Here is an 18,671-nt window from a genome sequence, read left to right on the forward strand (position 1 = left end):
TGGATTTAGACTGGTACAAAACCTAGAGCTGTAGATAAAAATATATAAGAAAACATTTGTATTCCAGAACAAGAATAGGCTCACATTTGATTTTGTGATTCTGATTGATTTACTTCTGCTTAAAAGCAAATACGCTAGTACAACACTGCAGTAAGATTAGACCTGTAACGTGCTATTACAACCCTTCCTGCTGTATCATCAGCTAAATGTAACCCTTAGTGCCTCAAACAAACATAACCTTTGTAGCATCAGGAGCTCCTACACCATTTAGAGATTTAGCATCTTTATCTCCAGTTTCATCTAAAACTCAAATAGAAGCCGAAGACCTGACAGACAGCTATAATATGTTCACAGCTAGAAGCATCAGTCAAGCACAGAATCCTGAGTCTGGCTAATTACATTCTCATTAATTTAGCACACATCTCTAGATACAGCACACAGATGAAGATATAAACAGGCATCATGAGGTGGCAATTAAAACCTTACTTGAAACCAATCTTTAAAAGAAAATCTAAAATATGTGGTGGATGTCATAAAGATGCCAGCTTGTCAGACGGTTTGAACTAATAGAGCCAAATTTATGCTTCATATTTCATCAAAATAAACCAATGAACACCACAGCACACAGTGATTTTGGCACAGACTACTGTTAATGCAAGATGTATGTTCCGATTCCTGTGTCTGAAGTCAATGCGAGTCTAATATGAATTTCAGTAGGCCTTAGGAAAGGTAATTTTCTTAAAAGGGTACCAGATATGAAAATTTATAGTGGATGGTTTAACATAATTACTGCTTAGCAGTAGCTTCTAGCACTCATCTGTGTTACTCCCTATGTATATTAAGCCAATGACACTGAAAATACAGATTTAAGGATTGTTTTATACTCTGTGGTTGTACCCAAGTTACTGTTTGAAAGTTACTGTACATTTTTTTTCCAAGCAATCAACTGTGGTCTCATTATTTTGCATAGCACTGACGGAGGACAGATGAAAATATGACACAAAAATAGTTTCTGTTGGTATTTCAATGGTGACCACCCATGCAAATACCAGAAGTTACTGTACCAAGGCATAGGTGTGGTGGGTAAACAGTTCTACACAGAAACACTCAGACAAAAGAGGTGAAAGAGAGCTCCTTCTTTTGTTTTGCAGATTTCTCTCTTTTGTTGCTATTTAAAAAGCATTTCAAATCTTGTGGCAATTAGCTGTAAGTTAAAAACATGTATTGACAAAAGATGCAACAAAACCCACACGGTCTATTCAGGTCACTTCCCTAAAGGCACGGGCAGCACTGCTATAATCAAAGCTGGTTTGATTTGATCCTCAGTTAAGCCCTTCCTCTTACCTACAGGGCATTCTGTTATCTTTCAGTTATTGGTTCTGATTCTCTTTGCCACGTATAACTTGGACCTGTTATTGTACTTTTGCTCCATCATTTTACTGAAAAGCATTTTCCACAAAATAGAACTAGAAAACAAATATTAACAACAAAAAAATCCCACCTGAATTTAAATCTCTGCTCTCGATGTGACTCATCACAGTAAGACACAGCTCTTTACTTACTAAGTAACTAAATCAGGCTGGTTTTTAAGATCTTATTTTTCAGTTCTTAACACTGCCAGACACACAAGACCAGACAGGGCACACAGAGCAAGCCCAGCAAATCTCAGCAGTGCGTGTTTCCTGCCCTGCTCTCTACTGATACCACCTTTCAGAACTGCTCTGACAGCCAAAAGAAAGAACTTTGACATTTTTCTACCTTTTCAAAAGGCAGAAATTAGCTTCCAGCAATTAATTTCTGCTATCTGTGAGGCACTTGACTGCTTTGCTTTAAAACATATCAAGGAAGGTATTAAAGAATTAGATGTCAACCAATCATATGATAAACAGATGAGTGAGTAATGATCACTGCTTGCAAAATACTAAAACCTGTTCTGAGAAAACATTCAGAACCTGAACACGTGTAAGGCAGGGCTGAAAAGCAGTTGAGTTGCTCTTGCTCTATACCAAGAGTAAAGCATAAGATCTTCCCTTCTAATAAAATAAATGGAAAGATCTTAAATAAAGATATTAAACAAACCAAGATCCAACACAGCCAGGGTGCAATCCTGCTTGGAAGACATTTTTCACAGAGGAAGTTTGTAGGGTCATGCAATTTTCTCCAGAAGAAGAATGGAAGCATTGAGAAAATGGAGAGCAAAGGTATGCTCACTGCAAAGCAGAGCAAGCAGGGAGCAGCCAAAACAAGGGCCAGGTACACCAACACCCACGGAGTGCAGGTTGCAAAAGGCCTGTAAGGAGAGCAACGTTTGAAGAAGATGAGATGATGGCTGGGACAGGAAACTGGAGGAGCTGAAGAGCAGGAGTTGTCCAAGACAAGGTCAAATGACTGGTTGTTTGACTGGAGAGTTAAAAATCTGTGACCAAAGGTCAAGTAAGATGACATTTCTTCCACTTAACTGTGTGGAAGCAGGAATTGCCAGGGGAGATGGAAAGAGATGTGAAGTGTGATTCAAAAGCTTCTATTTTTCCCTCTTTGTTGTATTTGGAGGAGTCAGGCCAGGGAAGACAAGCATAGGATGGCAACAGGAAGGAGAGAAGAAGCGCCACAAGTCAGCTGAATGCCAACAGCAGTTGTGGCTGACAGAAGCAGACATGAATGGAAATAAATCAATCAATCAAACACAGCAATTCCTCATTACATGAGCAGCCATGCTGCAGTTCCGCATTCTTAAGGTACTATTGGCACTGCTATAAAGCAACACGACAACCCAGATGTTTTCTCAAGCACCAGGTGTATTTCAGTGAAGAGCTAAAAAGCAATGCTCTTGTTTCTGAAAGACACAGAAATATTAACTACAAGTGTGCTACTCACTTGTTCCTCCTGTGTTAATTTACGTGAAGATACCAAATGATTGCAATTTTCCCAGAGATAATTCATCATCATGATTAACTGACTGTACCATGACTAAAATTAAACAATGCTTACCCTATTTATAGAATAACTTGCAGAGGCTAGTACCATTAACTCAAACACCACTAAATCAGTCACTAGAAACAATTCTGCAAGTAAAGACTATGAACCACTCAGAAGCACTAGACCTTTGGAGTGAAGGATGCTCCTCTTAAATACACACACACAACGGCATTCATAGCTAGTTATCTTTTATCCCAAATCTTGCTGTCAGAGTCTGCTTAGTAAGTGCTGCTTATCAATGTTCCCAGTTCTTATCTTGGAGACCTCAGTCACACTAAAGCTATAACCTCCTGGGTTTACTTTCCTTTTTAACTACATATTTTTTTAACAATACCCAATATAAACAAATCCCCCAATGTAATATGGAAAACTTCACATCTGAAAGGTATTTTTAATAAAGTGCCTGTAGTGACAACCCAAGAAGTCTGCCATTCAGCCATCACCCATGGTGAAGCCTATGGGATTTGATCCGCTCCCACGCTGACACACATTGTTTGGTTTAGCTTCTTCAAAGTTTTAAAACAAAATTCTTCTTCAGTCACTTTCGAGGAAGTGCACAGAAACTAGTTCCTCAGTGGGAATCTGCTCCACCCACAAAGGGCTATGGGAAAGCAACTAAGCATCTTGAGGCAGCAGGCCAGAAAAGGAAGAAAACAGTTGCTAAAGCCATCTTCTCTGGGAGGATGATCAAGTGGCCAAGCGGCAATAGAAATTAGCAGAGAATTTCTATTTTCCAGTGTTTGAAATACAAGAGAGCCAGTCCATGTGTTAAAGTATATTCGTTGTGCCTTCAGGCAAGTCAATAGCTAATTATAATGAATAGGGTCAGGGTATCCTTCAAAATTAAGAGAGAGATTTGGGGCTTGGCTTCAGCAGCAAACCAGACACCCTGAATGGGTATGTTTCTACTCCAGAGCAAACAGACCTGCTGAATGGACCAGAACTGCCTTAGTAATTCTAAAAAGTGGAAACATGTACATTCAAGGTGTCTGCTTTGTGTTTGAAGCCAAATCCCAGATAAATCCATTGAACTGACACAGAGAAACAGAGTGCTTAAAAAAAAAAACAAACAAACCTGTGAATGTTTGTAGTTTTTTTTGTCAAAATATATTTATTTAATAATATTAGTAATACTAGATAATAACAAACCCAGGACGAAGCAAAATGAAAATGAGAGAAGACATTTTTTGGCTCTTGGAAAGTACCAAAAAATGTTGAAGTTACTCTACAAGAGAAGAGTTCAACATTTGACAGTTACATCAACAGCTGATCTTCAGTGCTCAAAACCAGTCCCTACCAACTACACCCGGCTTTTGAGATGAGTTGTCACATTTTCAGATACTTCAATTTCATCTAAATGTGATACTGACAAGGAAAATAACTAGAAGCATAAAAGCATCTAAGGCTTAAGTTTTGTTACTTAATTTCCTATGTGACATCCCAGACCCCTCCACTAGCAATGCTCAGCTGTGGGAATATGTAAGAAGTACAGCAGCAGCAAGCCTGTGCTCTTGCCAGGATCCTATACTATTACCACAGGGAAACAACGCTGCTCATGGCACTGCCAGTGGTACTAAAATCAATATGCCAGCCTCCTCTAGCCTTCCACATAGAGGTTAGTGTTCTTGCCCCCGAGAGCTGGCAGAATCTCTGAGCACAACAAAAAGACACCATTCTCACTGGCCTAAGCACAGGGGTAGAAACAAGTTATTCCAATACTGCATGAATGCTTTCTGCTGGCAGATTCTGATTAAGATATCTGATAGACTGTGCCATTAACAGCTTCATTTAATCACAGAATAATACCAACAGTTATGCTAATTACCAGTCTGACTGTACTATGGCTCAAGTTTACTAGTGCAGTAAGAAGAGTTTAATAATTTGCATATTATTGTAATTCATTTTAGTCTTGAAGAATTAATGTTTTATGTAACTGCAGTTTCTTGAAGCTTTTTCCAGATATGAAATGGGGAATAATATTAAAGCCCGAACATTCTGATGCAAGAATATTTTGTTTGTAACCTTATTTTCAGAGCTGGCAAGCATCCAGACCCAAATTAAACCCAGGGAGGCTGAGAGCACACCACCCTCAAAAAGAAAAATGTTTGGAAAAATAAGGCATTTCTGTTCCAGTCACACAATCTAGACAACACACATGAATTAAAGCACCTTGACCAGGATCAATAAGCAGCACACACCTACTTGCAGCACAGGTTGACATCATTAGCTATGAGTTCACAGCACAGTGCACAGAGCTACATCAGTGAAAGGACTCTGCACTCAGCTTTTCTGTGATTGCTATCGTATGGAAACTATTACCACACACAAAAGAATTAGAGGGTTATTAACATCTATACTAAGGCAAAGTACAAAACTAGGGCAGGACCTGAACTGCATTCTTTTTCTGTATCTTTGTGCTATACCTTCCCCTCTTCTTGGGCCCATTTTCATTTCAGTATGGGCATTAGAATAGAATATACATTCTGTATTATACTCCTCTCCTGATGTTCCGTATATTATTACTACAAGAGAAATACTAGTTCTTTTATACTTGCTTTCAACAAGAAGAAAATCATAGCTTATGTGTCTTGCAGAAATAAAGAATGCATACGGCATTTATAATCAATATAAGTAGTTATAACAAGCCATTATTTTTCCTTAGGGGAACATACTAATCCAGTTCTATTTTGTCACATGTAATCTTAAATCAGAGGTTATACTACTCCTTTAAGCAATAAATTCAGTGCAGACAACTAAAAATACTAAGCAATTCCTTTCTTCAATATTTTCTCTATATGAAAATAGAATTGAGAAGTTTCAAGGCACACTTTTGGCAAGTTATTTAAAAATAATACCAACACACATGACAACAACAGTATAGTAATCTGACTGGATTAAACCCCCCAAAACTGGTCCTATTACCACAAAGGAGGATGAGGGAGAGGAGCCATTTTAGGAGCCCTAATTCTTTGGTGTGAGAACACAGCAACCACTTTCAGAACCCATCCAATATGCAGGTAGTTTCCTTCTGCCATGTGTCTTATTTACAGCATCCTCATCTTCCCACCACTAGTAAGCATGAGAAAGACAACAATCGGTACCTCCTACAAGAAAGGCTTCATCAACCTACCTAATTACTAAATTTTACTTGCACCCTTTTGCCTTCTTTTATGTTAAAGGACAACATCAACAAAATAAAATCTTCCCAACTTGGAACTTCAAATATACGACCAACATACAACCACCTTTCCTGGTCAAGAGGCAGTAAACATTTGTACAATGCACAGCTCCACTGCACACCTGCAGTCAGACAAGTTTGTAAGAGCCAAGGAGAAAATATGTTGGAAGCTGTTCTGTAGCTTTCAGAAGAACAGGCTAAAGAACAATAAACAATGGTTATTCATCAGAAAGTACACAAGAGCAACCCATACCAACACTGATCTTACAAGCAGGACAGCAAGCAAATTCACCTTCCCTTTAGTGCTCTAGAAGGACAAGTGTACAATCATTGGCCTTAATGTAGGGAAAACCCCTACAAGCTAAGCACCTTCATGTTTAACACTTTAAAAAGGTAGATTGAAATAATGAAATCCCTGAGGAGAAGCACTTTCTCCTGCAACTCCACTTAGAAAGAAAAAGCCCATACAATTCCCTAGATATGCATAATTAAGAATACATGATTGCCCTTTTCTAACAGTGCTTTCCCAGGGAAACTCGGCTGCTCTCTAAAAAGAGAGCTCTGGCATAGTCCCATGGCTGGGTAAGCACCTATCCTTCAGGATTCTGCACATCTCTCTAGTCCTGCTTCTACAACCTGTCCAGCCTCAACCTACATTTCTTGCACTCTTGCCCCCTCCCATATATCCCATACACTAAACACTACCCCTTCAATCCCATCCATCCACAGCCAAGCATTACTTACACTTTTTCTGATACGCACACAAGTTCTGCAACCTATTCTTAGGGGGAAAAATACTTTCTGGTCCGTAATTCCTCCCAGATCAGACACAAATAACCTTTCCATACCAAAACCTTCAGGGAAAGCTTAGCTGCCTCTTGCACAGGTAAATACCATCTTGAGAGAAGAGCTGTCATTTTGTCTTTTCCAGCACAGGAATGAACTGTCCACAACAAGTGTCCTAACCTCAACCTCCCCAAGAGCCTTTCTGCTGCATGCACAGATCGAATACTGCACAACATCACCTGCTGCGGCTGAATCAATGACAGAGTCCTACCCAGTCGATCAATGTCTACCTGGATACAAGCATCACCACCCTTTCGCCCTCCTCCCCAGGGTGGGAGGCCTTTCTCATCCCACCGCACACGCAGGCTGGGACCCCTTTCCTGGCAGAACCCAGCGGCGCTCCTGATAATGCTCCGAAGCATTATCCTCCCTCCTCAGCGCTGGGGAGCCGCCCTTGCTCCGCATTAAACACATTTACAAACTAATAGCCCCCTACGATGCCCCCTTCGCCCTCTCAAGGCCTTCCCGGCCCACCTCTCTCAGCCAAGCTCCCACCCTGGGCGCTCACCCGCGTCTGGCCGGTCACCGCTCCCCCCGGGCCCCGCAGGCCTCCCCATCGCGGGCCGTGCCCCGCCGATCCTACCTCCTCGCTGCCCTCACCACCCACTGCCGCGGACCCGCAAGGCCGCCTCTTCCAGGCCGCTGCCCCCCGTACCCCGGCCGGCGCGGCCCCGCAGGCGAGCCCCGGGCTGGGCAGGCCGCAGCCGCCCGGCTACGCGAAGAGAGGCCGCATCCCCATTTACCGTCCGTTGGAGGGCTCGGGCCGGGCTGGGCCATGGCTGCGGCGGGCGGGCGGCGCCGCCTCGGCCTCCTCCGCCTCCAGCCGCGGCGTCGGAGCGGGAACCGCTACGCCAGGGGGCCCCGGCGAGAGTCGAGAGCGGCCGGCCCAGACCTCCGCCTCCTCCGCCTCATCCTGACAGCGGCCGCCGGCGGCGGGAGGAGGAGGAGCACCGCGCAGGCGCCCACGGTGAGACCACGGGACCGGCCGCCGCCACCGGCGCTGGGAGGGCTGGGGCCGCGGTGGCTTCTCTGGGACCTGCGGCCGGCCGGCACTTGTTGAGGTGCTGTCACCCAGTGGCCGAGAGGGGGGGCAGGGAGCGGGGCTGAGGCCTCCGCCCGTGGCGGGCAGGGCCGGTGCGGCGGCGGCCTCGATGGAGGAGCTGGCGCGGCTGAAGCCACCCTGAGCCTCGGTGAGGGCCGAGCCGCAGCCTGACCCCTGAGCCCGGCCGGTTCCCCTGCCTCGGCCTGGCGGAGCGGCAGCGGGGCACCCCCGGGGCTGTGCCGCATAGTGAAGCTGGCGTGGCCGGGGCTGGCGGGCGGGATGGAGCTTGCCGGGCCTCAGGATGGCTTCCCACCACCCGTGGAGCATTGGTGTGCACTGATGGAGGAGGGCATTAATCCTTCCACTGCACCGGGAGATGGGGGTCTGAGCTCCATGTTTTTAGCAATAAAAAGATAGGTTTACATTTTGAGAGCATGTAAAACCATAGAGTGAAGAGTTGATACCGAGTCTTGTCATGGGCTGATCTGTTACAGCTGCCCTTAGGGTTTGCATCCCCAAAAATTCATTTTTAAGCTGAATCTCCCTTGTGCCTCCAGTTTTTAAGGCCTTGCAGTCAAAAACATGCTATGGCAAGGCATAGGTTTCTGCATTTCATGTTATGGTTTTGCTCAGTTGAACCAAATGCAAACTTGAAATGGGGAACCTCCGAAAGTTAATCTTTTACATTTTGCCTATTTTGAGGTAAATCTTTTCAGTTTTTGCTGTTGTAAAATACAGGCTTAAACTGAAGACAGCTCTTCAGTGTTCCCAGCTTGCGACATGTTGGGCTTTTTGTGGATCCTGTACATGTCCAGGCAAAACTCCCACACATTTTGATGCAGCCTGGATCAGACCCCTGCTGCAAACAGAAGGTAAGATAATATCAGACTTGATAGCTGTTGTACCTACAAGTGCCACTTAAAGGATAAATATCGTATCTTTTCCATCACTTCCGTAGACAAAATATTGACTATTGGAATTGTAACATTTCAAAATCTTAATCAGAACTCTTAGGGGTACATATTAAATGGGTTTTATGCAGTAGTTTGAAGAATAGAAAAACTCTTATGGGGCCTGTATGTCCCTCCCCTTGTTTCCCAGTCTAAAGCTGTACTAGCTTTGTAGGTTTGGTTCTTACTTAATCTTTACTTCTTTTTCTAGACAGTAATTGAACATGATAGAGGCCAAGGTTTATGTAGTATCTAGTCACAATGGCTTGTAACCTGGAACAACTGGGTAATATCTTCTTTGCCTCCAAAAATGTCCCGTTTAATTCTAATCACTTGTAGTTCTCATAGCCTTGGTCTCAAAGGATTTCCCAACATGACTCAGCTAAACCTTAGAAGAAGTAAGCGAGGTTTAAACAGTGGTTTTCAGTCATAGAAACAGGTCTGTTGCAGTGGCAGAACCAGCAGACACCAAAAATCCTGAATTCTGTTGCTGTAAGTGTTGGACAAGCACAGTATTAATGAATCAGTGAGACATGGGTCAGAGCTGAGAGCTGCAGGTGGGCAGAGACTATTTCTGGAGTAAGCTGCTCCAGCAATAACAAAGCCTCTAGAATCCCATGCATTTTTATCAAATACATTTGGCTTGCAACTCAAACATGGCTGTTTTCAGCATCAGTACCACAAACTGCAGACACGAAGTAATGGAAGATGCATCTTCCTGGAGAGTGTGTGCTGTGCTAGCACAAGCTGCAGGAGTAGCTGGCACCTTGTACTCTGCCTCAAGTGTAATCTTGCAGCCTTATTGGAGAGTTTTTGCAGCCTTTGTTTAGACGGTAACATCCAGTGAGAAGCAGTGAGTGTGTACTCTCGGGGGAGACCAGGAGTAAATGGAGGGGGACTGTGGTAGTTTGGTTTGCAAAGAGAGCAGTGAAGTGGTTTACATAACACATCTAGAGAGAAGAAGTATTTTCCTTTTGCCTGAGGAAAGTAAAACAAGTAGCAAAAAAGCTAATTAAACCTGTTTTCCTAATAGATCAGTCTTGTGATTGATTCGATGGTCATGTATGCTCAAGTTCCAAGTGAAACTTCCACTATTTTTTAATCTTTCTGCAGCTTTTCTTTTTCCTTTTCCTGCTTTTTTGTTGTGTTTTTTTTCTTTAACTGGAGCACTTTAACCTCAACTGAAGCTTCACTCTTCATGAGGCTTTAAAGAATGGTCACTGTCACTATCTGTGAAACTAGTCCCAGATCCTAGGCCCCCTTGAGTTACCCTGGCTATGTCCCAACTCCACATCAGGACAAGACACAATTACATACATTGTACTACAAATTGCCACAAAGTACACAGCTTTGGGGGAGGTTATTGCACACTCCATCAAGTCCCTTGGCATGGATGATTGGAGGACCAGGGGCTGTGATGAGACTGATGAAGAGTGTAATCAGGAAAGCTTTGTATTTGTTGGAAGTGAGACTAATAAAATACAGAATTAATTCGTTTAGCTTTGAATGGTACAAGATACTGTTGTTTTATACAACAGCTAAGCTGATTATACAAAAAACCAGAGTCTTTAAAAAGGTAAACTGAAGTTCTGGACTTTCAGGGCCAAGTCTACATCTGGTGTGAATTCAGTGGAAACAGGCTGATGTGTGGAAAATGAGAAGCTGGCCTGTAGCACAGAATCAAAATGGAGATCAAAAAGACCCTCTGAATTGTGCTGTTTCCCATTTACGCTGCTTTACTGGCCTACTGGCCACAAAGAAGTTCAGTTCTATTGTGCCCTGTATGGTAGGAGTATGCAGTGAATTACAGGCTTTGCTCCCCACGGTGTTCATCTCGTAAACCATCCACTGTTTAATTCAATTCATTCAAGAAAGCTGAGTAAGAAGGCAGATTTGGGAAGAGCCTCTGCGGGTTGCTAGACTAGACTCCACTGCACTCAGAGAGGAAGAAAACTCTAGAATTGAGGATCCTCTGCCTGAGCAAGTAGGAAAACTAATTCCAAGACCAACTACCCCACATACTATCTATAACCATCTATCCTACATGACTCTACCTGTAGGTGTTGCACAGTGAAGATTTTGGTAAGAGACTCCTTCACTGAACAAACCATGAAATGACATTGTTTTGAGATGAATGCGACAAGAATGTTTGAATGTAGAGAGTCAACATCTGTCCAGACAAAACTGAGTGTTCTTAACTGCAGGTGAAGCTCAAGGACACAGAAGTTGTATGCATCTTTAAGGAGGGACTCAGCTGCTCACGATAGCAAGTCTTGGGTTCATTCAGAAGGCGAGTACTTGTCCTTCTAGCAAAAGAGAGAGGAAAACCAGAACTTATTGCTTGGACTTTAAATATTTCTAGGTTTGCCAGAGTTTGTCTGCTGTTTTCCTCACTCTTTTATTTGTTTAAAGTAAAAAAGTCTTCAGACTTCCCTAAACTAATGTTTAGAAGTTTATTTTCCTTTTGGTGAGATTGATGGGGCATTAGCATTAAGTATTAGTTCTGATGATATAAGTGTTTGTAGGTTTTGGTCCTTTCCTTTTAATACAAAGCTTTTGGACAAAATTTACATTCATCTAAGTATTACCATAAAGAGGTTGGTTAAAAATCCCAAACCAGTCATGCTCTTTGCTTCAAAAGTTATTCTGGAATGCAAGGAATTCAGTCTGGAACAATCGCATTATTTGCAATGGTAACTTCTTAGCGAACCCTGGAGTAGTTCATGTGGTTAAAAACCTTTTCAAGACCTATTGAAAAATTATGTTATCCCATCTATTGTTTAAAGGATTCCATGTGGTCCAGTTCTTTGAATATATGGGAAGCAAATGAAGCCAAAAACGAAAATCTGGCAGGCAAAAGACAAAGTGCTTGCATTGGCCCTAAGTCCAGATATATGCACATTAATGATCTCATTTGAAAGATGTCTATATTAAGATTTGAAAGCTCTCTGGGTTCCCAAGGGGCAGGCTCATTGAATACTGTGATGTACCATGAAACTAAACAATTTTTCTTACTGCAAAATAAGCAAGGAATCAGAAACTCATTCAATGTGCATAGCAAAGGACACATTAAGAGCATAGTCCTTTGGGTAACCTTGCTCAGCAATGCTTCATTAGAATTGTCACTGCAGGGAGACACAAAACCAATACAGCTTTGTACTTACATACCCCTTCACTGGAAGATCTAAAAATATGCCATAACCCATTTAGATTCCCTATACATGTATTAACAAAGTTGTCTATAGACACACGGAGAAGGAAGAAAAGGGGTACAGCAGCTATGCTGGCAAAACTTCCCATACTGGTTTAAACTGCTAGTGCCCTATAGTCTGCTCTGTCTCATGTTACAGTTAAGCTCTCTTAAGATTGAGTGTAGGATTGAGCAGTGTTTAGCCTTAGTCCAAAACTGCCTTCATCAGTGATTTAAGAAGAGATGCTGGACTTTGTATTGCAGTATTTGAAGTGTGGACACACAGTCCCTCCTGCCAGCTCTGTTATTGTAACAGGATTTTATGACAGCTGAGAGTAGGCATCAGCAAGGCCCATGTCAGTCCCCACACATTCATCAGACTTTGCCCTGCAACGTGGTCCAGCAGCAGAGACAATGAAGGTAGTGGAACCCAGAAAGAACTCTTGGTTTTTGCTCTGTTCATGAAATTATATTTTTGTTTTAAAAACCCTAAAATAACAAGGGGGGAGCTGCTTTTTGGGTCTGTTTTGCATGTAAGTACTGCATGGAATAGTAATCTTCAGAAGAACAGACCATGTTAATGGTGGCATCTCATGCGTTCAACTTCCAAATCTTGAGAAGACCAATTCATTAATATCAATAAGATGACCCACATCAGATCTGTAGGGTTTGGGCCATTTATCCAATTTTCTTTATCTGAGGCACAAGCAGATCAGATATCTCATAAATTCTAATGATTGCAATGCCTGTTTGCCAAGAGAAGGATGGAGTGTTGCAAGTATCATGAAATTCCTTGTCCCATATGTGTCGTATTAAGTGGTGCAACCAGAAGGCTTCCATGTCAAGACTTTAACAGCAGTGCTCATTTTGGAGTGTTTTATTAATCCAACCTCTGTTAACTCTCAGTGTGTCCATTTCAGAGCTGCCTCTGGCAATATTCAGAAGAACATGACGCCCAAGAAGACTCACCAATCTTTGTATAAACCATGGACCAACCGAGGAGATTCCAGAGGATCACCAGATCTTTGCAAATCCTTCAGCTGAACAAGCCCACCCTTCTGAACTCTTTCATCCAGGTATTATTGCTGGAAGCTCCAAAAGAATAGCTCGAGGCCTCAGGTGGGACTCTTCAGTGATCCCAGAGCCTTTTCCAGGCCTCTGCTTGTGCCTGTATGTCCAGAGGTGGACCAACCCAAGTACTTGTTAGTACAAGTTTAAATACCACATCTTAAGTCACTGAGTACACCCAGTTAGTCCAGCTGTTTTCTCAGTGTCATCCCATTCATATGATTTCTTTTATTCCCTATTTTTCCCAATTTCTCTTAGGTGTTACAGTGGCCTCTCTATTTGCTGCTTTATTTTACTAGAGTGCCTTTTCCGGAGTGCCTTTTCCTTTAGATGCAGACACACAAAATATTTTATACTTCTATGATGCTTTTCAGTGGAAAAAGAGCCTTTTAGTGGATCTGGAAGAGAAGAAATTATCTTGGATGTACAGGCCTGGGGATACACAAAAGTCAGCAATTGTGGGAGGGGGGGAGAGGGGAGGGGGGAATTGAGCGTGTATCTCTCATTTCCTTATACCTTTTTTGCTATAAAGCAGATTTCCTTTGATTATTCATCACACCTTTAAAAGTGTTGAAAAGCTTCTGACCTTCTTTGAAAAACAGCTGAAGACAAACATCTGTTGTGAAATTAATTCTTAACAGGTAAAAAAGATCAAATGAACTCCTTTTCTATGGAATCTCAGTTTGATTCTCTCAGAAATGTTTGCTGCTGAGATATGCTTTCCTGCCTTATTCTTTCACCGTTCATGCAGCACTAGAGATCCCTTCTTCTCTGAGGCTGCAGGAGGTTTCACATTATGTTGTTAACCTCCTTCAGATCATCTTCTCCATGCATAATCCGAGTTACATTTACATGCAGATATAATGTCATTCATCCTCCTTTATTCCACTTGCATCTCTCTTGTTGCTATGGGGAACACTGATAAGGAACCACTTAGCAAATATTTGAGGAGGAATGTTAAAGCCGCTACTTGGTGGATTTGTAATACGCAGTGACACTTGATTTGGCATGTATCCTTACCTAGCTGAGCTGCTGCCACTGCAGCTTCAGCTACATTCTGTGTAGTCAAAACATGCTCTTCCCACAGGATTTAGAGGTTTAGGTATGGAACTGTATCTGACCCTGGGGAATTTTTGTAATTCTCATGAGGAGGGATTGCTTTGAAAGAGCTTTTCCTGGCATGGAAGTGCAAAGAGCACCATCCAGTGTCTCATCAGAGTAAATACACAAAAAGTCGATGGCATTGATGCAAAAGCATCTCTGCACGTCTCGTAGTCAAGCTACACTTGGTGGGATGCATGATGATCTACATAAAAAAAGACTACAGTCAGTTATAGAAGAAGATTCTGAGGGAAGACTGGCAAAATTATCAGCTTTTCAGAAAGCCATGTGACAACCTGGAGGAGCACATCTTTTAAAGAAGAGCTGTTTTCTGGGTTGGAGTTCCTGATGACTGAGGAAGCAAAAGGCAAAAGCAGGAGGAAGTGCAGGTGTCAGTAGATGGAGCTGGTGAAGACAAGGATGCATATTAAATCCTTGAAGGAAAGGACCTACAGCAAGAGAGAAAATAGGGCCAGATCCTTGTCCTGTAATCCTTCCCCTTTGCAGAGTGGAATCAGCACGAAGAGGCTAAGAAGTTACACTGGTAGCTAAGAAAATAAGGGAACAGTGACTTCAGCTGCCACTGGCCAGTCTCAGCAGCCTTGTAGTGTTTGATAAATGCAGATAGTCCTGGATTTCAAGAGGGAAAATTGTTTGGGAAAAGGTTTTGTACAGAAGTGTTCAAGAAGTAGTCATAATTCTTATTAAATATGGTGGTGGGTTTTCGTGGGCTAGAGATAAGGAACTAATAGGAGAACAAGGAGTCCATGAGGCTAAAAATGGGCACAGACAAAAATTAATATTATCTGCAAGGAAATGACACCCCAATAGATGTCCAAGAAAAAACATGAAAATTTTCCATGGACCAGTAGTTGTGCAGCAGCCTGTGGAAACTCCAGGTAAACAAGAAAACAGGGATGTTTGGTATATTACCAGCAGGATATTTATTAATAAAAGATGCAGAGTGCTCCAGTTTAGCACAGCGTGTGTAGTAACATAGCACTAGTGTATCCTCCCTAAAGTCAGACTTTGGGCTCGCATAATTCAGAAATGCGGTAATCCAAGACAGCTCCTCCGTTGTGTTCAGCATCCCAGGAACAACTTAGCATGTGTTTGTTCTTACTCTTTTTATATTGAACTTGTAGAGCAGAACCCACTTCTTTGATTAATATTAAGCAGAGTTTTGTTTGTACCCTGTGGCAGAAGTGCCCAGACGGAGTGGTTTGAATACTGAAAACATGAGAAGCATTTAATGTTCTGTGGAGCTCTGTTAAAGTTGTCTGAATAGAACATCTGGTATCAGATCTTTGGATTAAACAGTTTCAGCAAGTATTTGGACCTGCTCTGAGTCTGTGCTTTGTTCCAGCTTTACATTCCCTCTCTTCCTTCCTTGTTTCTAGAGCCTATAGATGATGGTTTATGGCCTGGTGCAACCCATTAAACTCCCTTTGTTGGGGCTTGGCAATTAGTTGAGCAGTAAGAGTATAAAAATCACTTTGGCATCTGTGGGATTGGAATGGCAACACTGACTTAAGATCTCCCTGAAAGGCTTTTTATCTGTCCTCAAGGTGACAGAGAAAGTGAAGAGTGGTCATCCAGAGACCACTCTGGAAGATATTGTCTGATGTATCTGCAGAGTGTAACCCTGCTGAAGAGTTTTTGTCTGTAAACTGTCTCTGCCCTCCATAAGGACCTAATGGGGATACATCCATGCAAGACCTCCCTACCAGGGGAAGGGAATGGTATCCCACTGCTCACCACTGACAGATCCCACTGCTAGTCCTGCTTTATGTGCAAGAACTCCAGCAGAGTTGCAGAGTGAGAAGGGGAAGTGGGAACTGTTGTCATGTTGTATGACTGATGCCATACAACAGATAGAAGTGCCTATACTTAAGAGATCCACAACCCTAGTCTTCCAAAACACACATCACTGCTGGGCACAGTGAGGAAGGGCAGGCTCACGTGTTCTTTACTTCAGTAACTGAGACAGCAGAGGAGAATCAAGGTCTGATGCACATGGACCACCTAATATAGAGGTGTTTGAGATTAATTCCTTTCACTTGAGGAAGTATTTCAGCTAAGAAGGGCCAAGCACACAGAGCTCCCATTACCCTTCTTGGGACTGAGGACACTTGGATCTGCTCCTTGGCAGGTTCTCAGATGAGTGGCATTGCAAATCACCTGAATTTACCTGTGCAGAGGCTCTGACTCCTGGAGCTGGGACCAAAGCCATGAAGGAGCATCAACTGGGAATTTCTAAATTGCATTCAGAATATTGTGAAGCAACTGTTTCACGTGTAGTAAGCAAGAAAACTGTCTCGCAATGTAACATCTTATGCTATTGAGGAAATGAGATATTGCGAGTTATATTCCTTTAAGATGTCTTGCTATATTTAAAGGTCTGATTTGCTTCTCTTTTGTCTTGTTTTTAGGCTTGATACATCAAGCAAATTTCAGTGGAGTTATTCTTGCCTCACACCAATGGTAAGAGGAAAGAGAAGCATGTTTCATGTTATTCTGTGCCAGATGTTTTGTTGGTAAAAATCCATAGCTCCACAGGCACCAATTTCTTCAGGATCTGGAATGTCTGGCACAATTTCTTCCTCCATTCTGGACGGTCTGTGAAGGAAACTGCTTTGTTTTGCAATATTGAATATTCATGCTGGGAAGTTATAAGCAAAAGCAAAATAATGAGAGACAGGGTCTCTAATAAGCTTCCTGTCACACGAGGCTCTGGTTCTGTTGAAGCAGATGTGGTTGCTGACTTGTTTCCAAAATGTTTGTTGAGTGGTGATTAGATTCTGTCGTACTGATACTATCTCTCTCTGATCTCCTTCAATACAAGTAGTTCTGCAAACAGTGAAATCTTTTTTTCCTATGGATTTATATCTTGGACTGTGTTTCACCATGGATTCTGTGATGCTTGTTGGAGATTGAGTTAATTTTATCCTGTTTCTTTAATGAGAGATGAATAATGTGTCTACTTGGCTATCGACCTTCACAATTAACTGTCCCAAGTATGTCAGATTTGAGTGGGAATTATGAACCAGTTCCAAAGTGATTTGGGGTCAACTTATGTAAACAAACATGAACACAACTCCCATTTGCTTACAAAAGCAACAGGTAAGAACCAATTGTAAAATATCTTGTCCTTGTGTATTACCTGCTTGATTCTGTTCTGGTTTGTTTGTGATCAATCCTAGAAGATGTGCGTTATTTGTAAAGCTGTATGAAATATGGGAATTGACTTGCTACATTGACTGCATATTAAAACCTCATGAATTTATACTTGCTATGGGCTACACAAGAGATTACATTCTTCTTTTATTGTCCTTGCTGGAGCATGGGAAAGAGGTGACATGCATTTTAACTTACATGTTTGCACAGGCAAGTGTAGAGAAAGAACAGATTGTTTTTCCTTTAGAATTAGTCCTCATCAGTTCTGGTTTGGAAAGGAAGAATGGAAACCTAGAATTGAAACCTTTAGGTTGCTGAGTACAGTCTTCTGCTTCTGCAGTGCACCACATTCCCAATCTTTTTCATAAAGAGATTGTGCTATTCAGAAATATGCTCTTTCCTCCTTGTCTCTCCCGTCCTTCCACTTTCCTACTTTATTTGGATGTTTGGTCAAAAATTTCCTTCTCTTGGTTGGAGGAAGTCTTCTGATTTCCATCGTCAGTTTACGCATGTTTGTTCTTACTCTAGGACCATCTCTGAGATTGCATAGTTCTTTTCTACACCATCTATCTAATCTGAGACTGTACATGTGATCTGCTGTGCCGAGGCCAGTAAAGCAGGCAGGCAGGGTTTAGTCTTCCATTCACTTATTTCCCTTATACTTTCACTGTTTATAGCAAATTCTTCATGCATTTTTCATGATATGTCACATAAGCAAAGAGAAAGTTCTTTGGATCACAGATAATTTGAGGAACTAGTCAAGTGAGAAGGGTGGTGGGAAGGCTGGCAGCAGTCTCAACTGGCCATGTGAAAGTTAAGGATACAGTGAAAAAATGTGAGGAAATCCTAGTCATTTTAGCTTGTTTGTACTAAATGAGAGGCCTGAAGTCTTTCTCCCTTCCTCTATGTTGATTTTCAAGTGTTAGTAATATCCAGTCAGGCTTCATGTGGTTTCACAGAGGTTTCATGGGGCCTGACTTGGGAAACTGCAAGCTTCCTTGAGCTTCATGTGCAGGGTCAGAGTTCTGTACCTTCACTAAAGCTAACTTTTCTTCCATACCCTTCTCAGTAAGAATACAAATCCATCTTCATTTTAACCATTTTACTTTTATAACACGTCTGAGTAACCTTATCATCATCTCT

At 42.2% G+C, this 18,671-nt stretch overlaps 2 protein-coding genes across 8 annotated transcripts in view; one reads left to right on the forward strand and one right to left on the reverse strand.

Moving 5' to 3' along the window:
- Positions 1–7,944, reverse strand: part of RABEP1 (rabaptin, RAB GTPase binding effector protein 1) — a 44,020-nt gene extending 36,076 nt beyond the window's left edge. For both annotated transcript variants that reach the window (XM_034068811.1, XM_034068810.1), the window contains exon 1: positions 7,744–7,944. In XM_034068811.1, coding sequence (XP_033924702.1) covers positions 7,744–7,777 — 34 coding nt within the window. In that variant the 5' untranslated portion in view covers positions 7,778–7,944. The remainder of the gene's footprint in view (positions 1–7,743) is intronic.
- Positions 7,832–18,671, forward strand: part of COL26A1 (collagen type XXVI alpha 1 chain) — a 208,518-nt gene continuing 197,678 nt past the window's right edge. For 2 of the 6 annotated variants that reach the window (XM_034068818.1, XM_034068819.1), the window contains exons 1-5: positions 7,865–7,967; positions 8,781–8,914; positions 13,103–13,258; positions 13,786–13,891; positions 16,784–16,835. The gene's annotated coding sequence lies outside the window, so the exon portion shown is untranslated. The other 4 variants (XM_034068814.1, XM_034068813.1, XM_034068817.1 and 1 more) reach the window with 4 other exon arrangements.

Source organism: Melopsittacus undulatus, chromosome 13 (assembly GCF_012275295.1).
Source record: "Melopsittacus undulatus isolate bMelUnd1 chromosome 13, bMelUnd1.mat.Z, whole genome shotgun sequence".
Classification (NCBI taxonomy): Eukaryota; Metazoa; Chordata; class Aves; order Psittaciformes; family Psittaculidae; genus Melopsittacus; species Melopsittacus undulatus.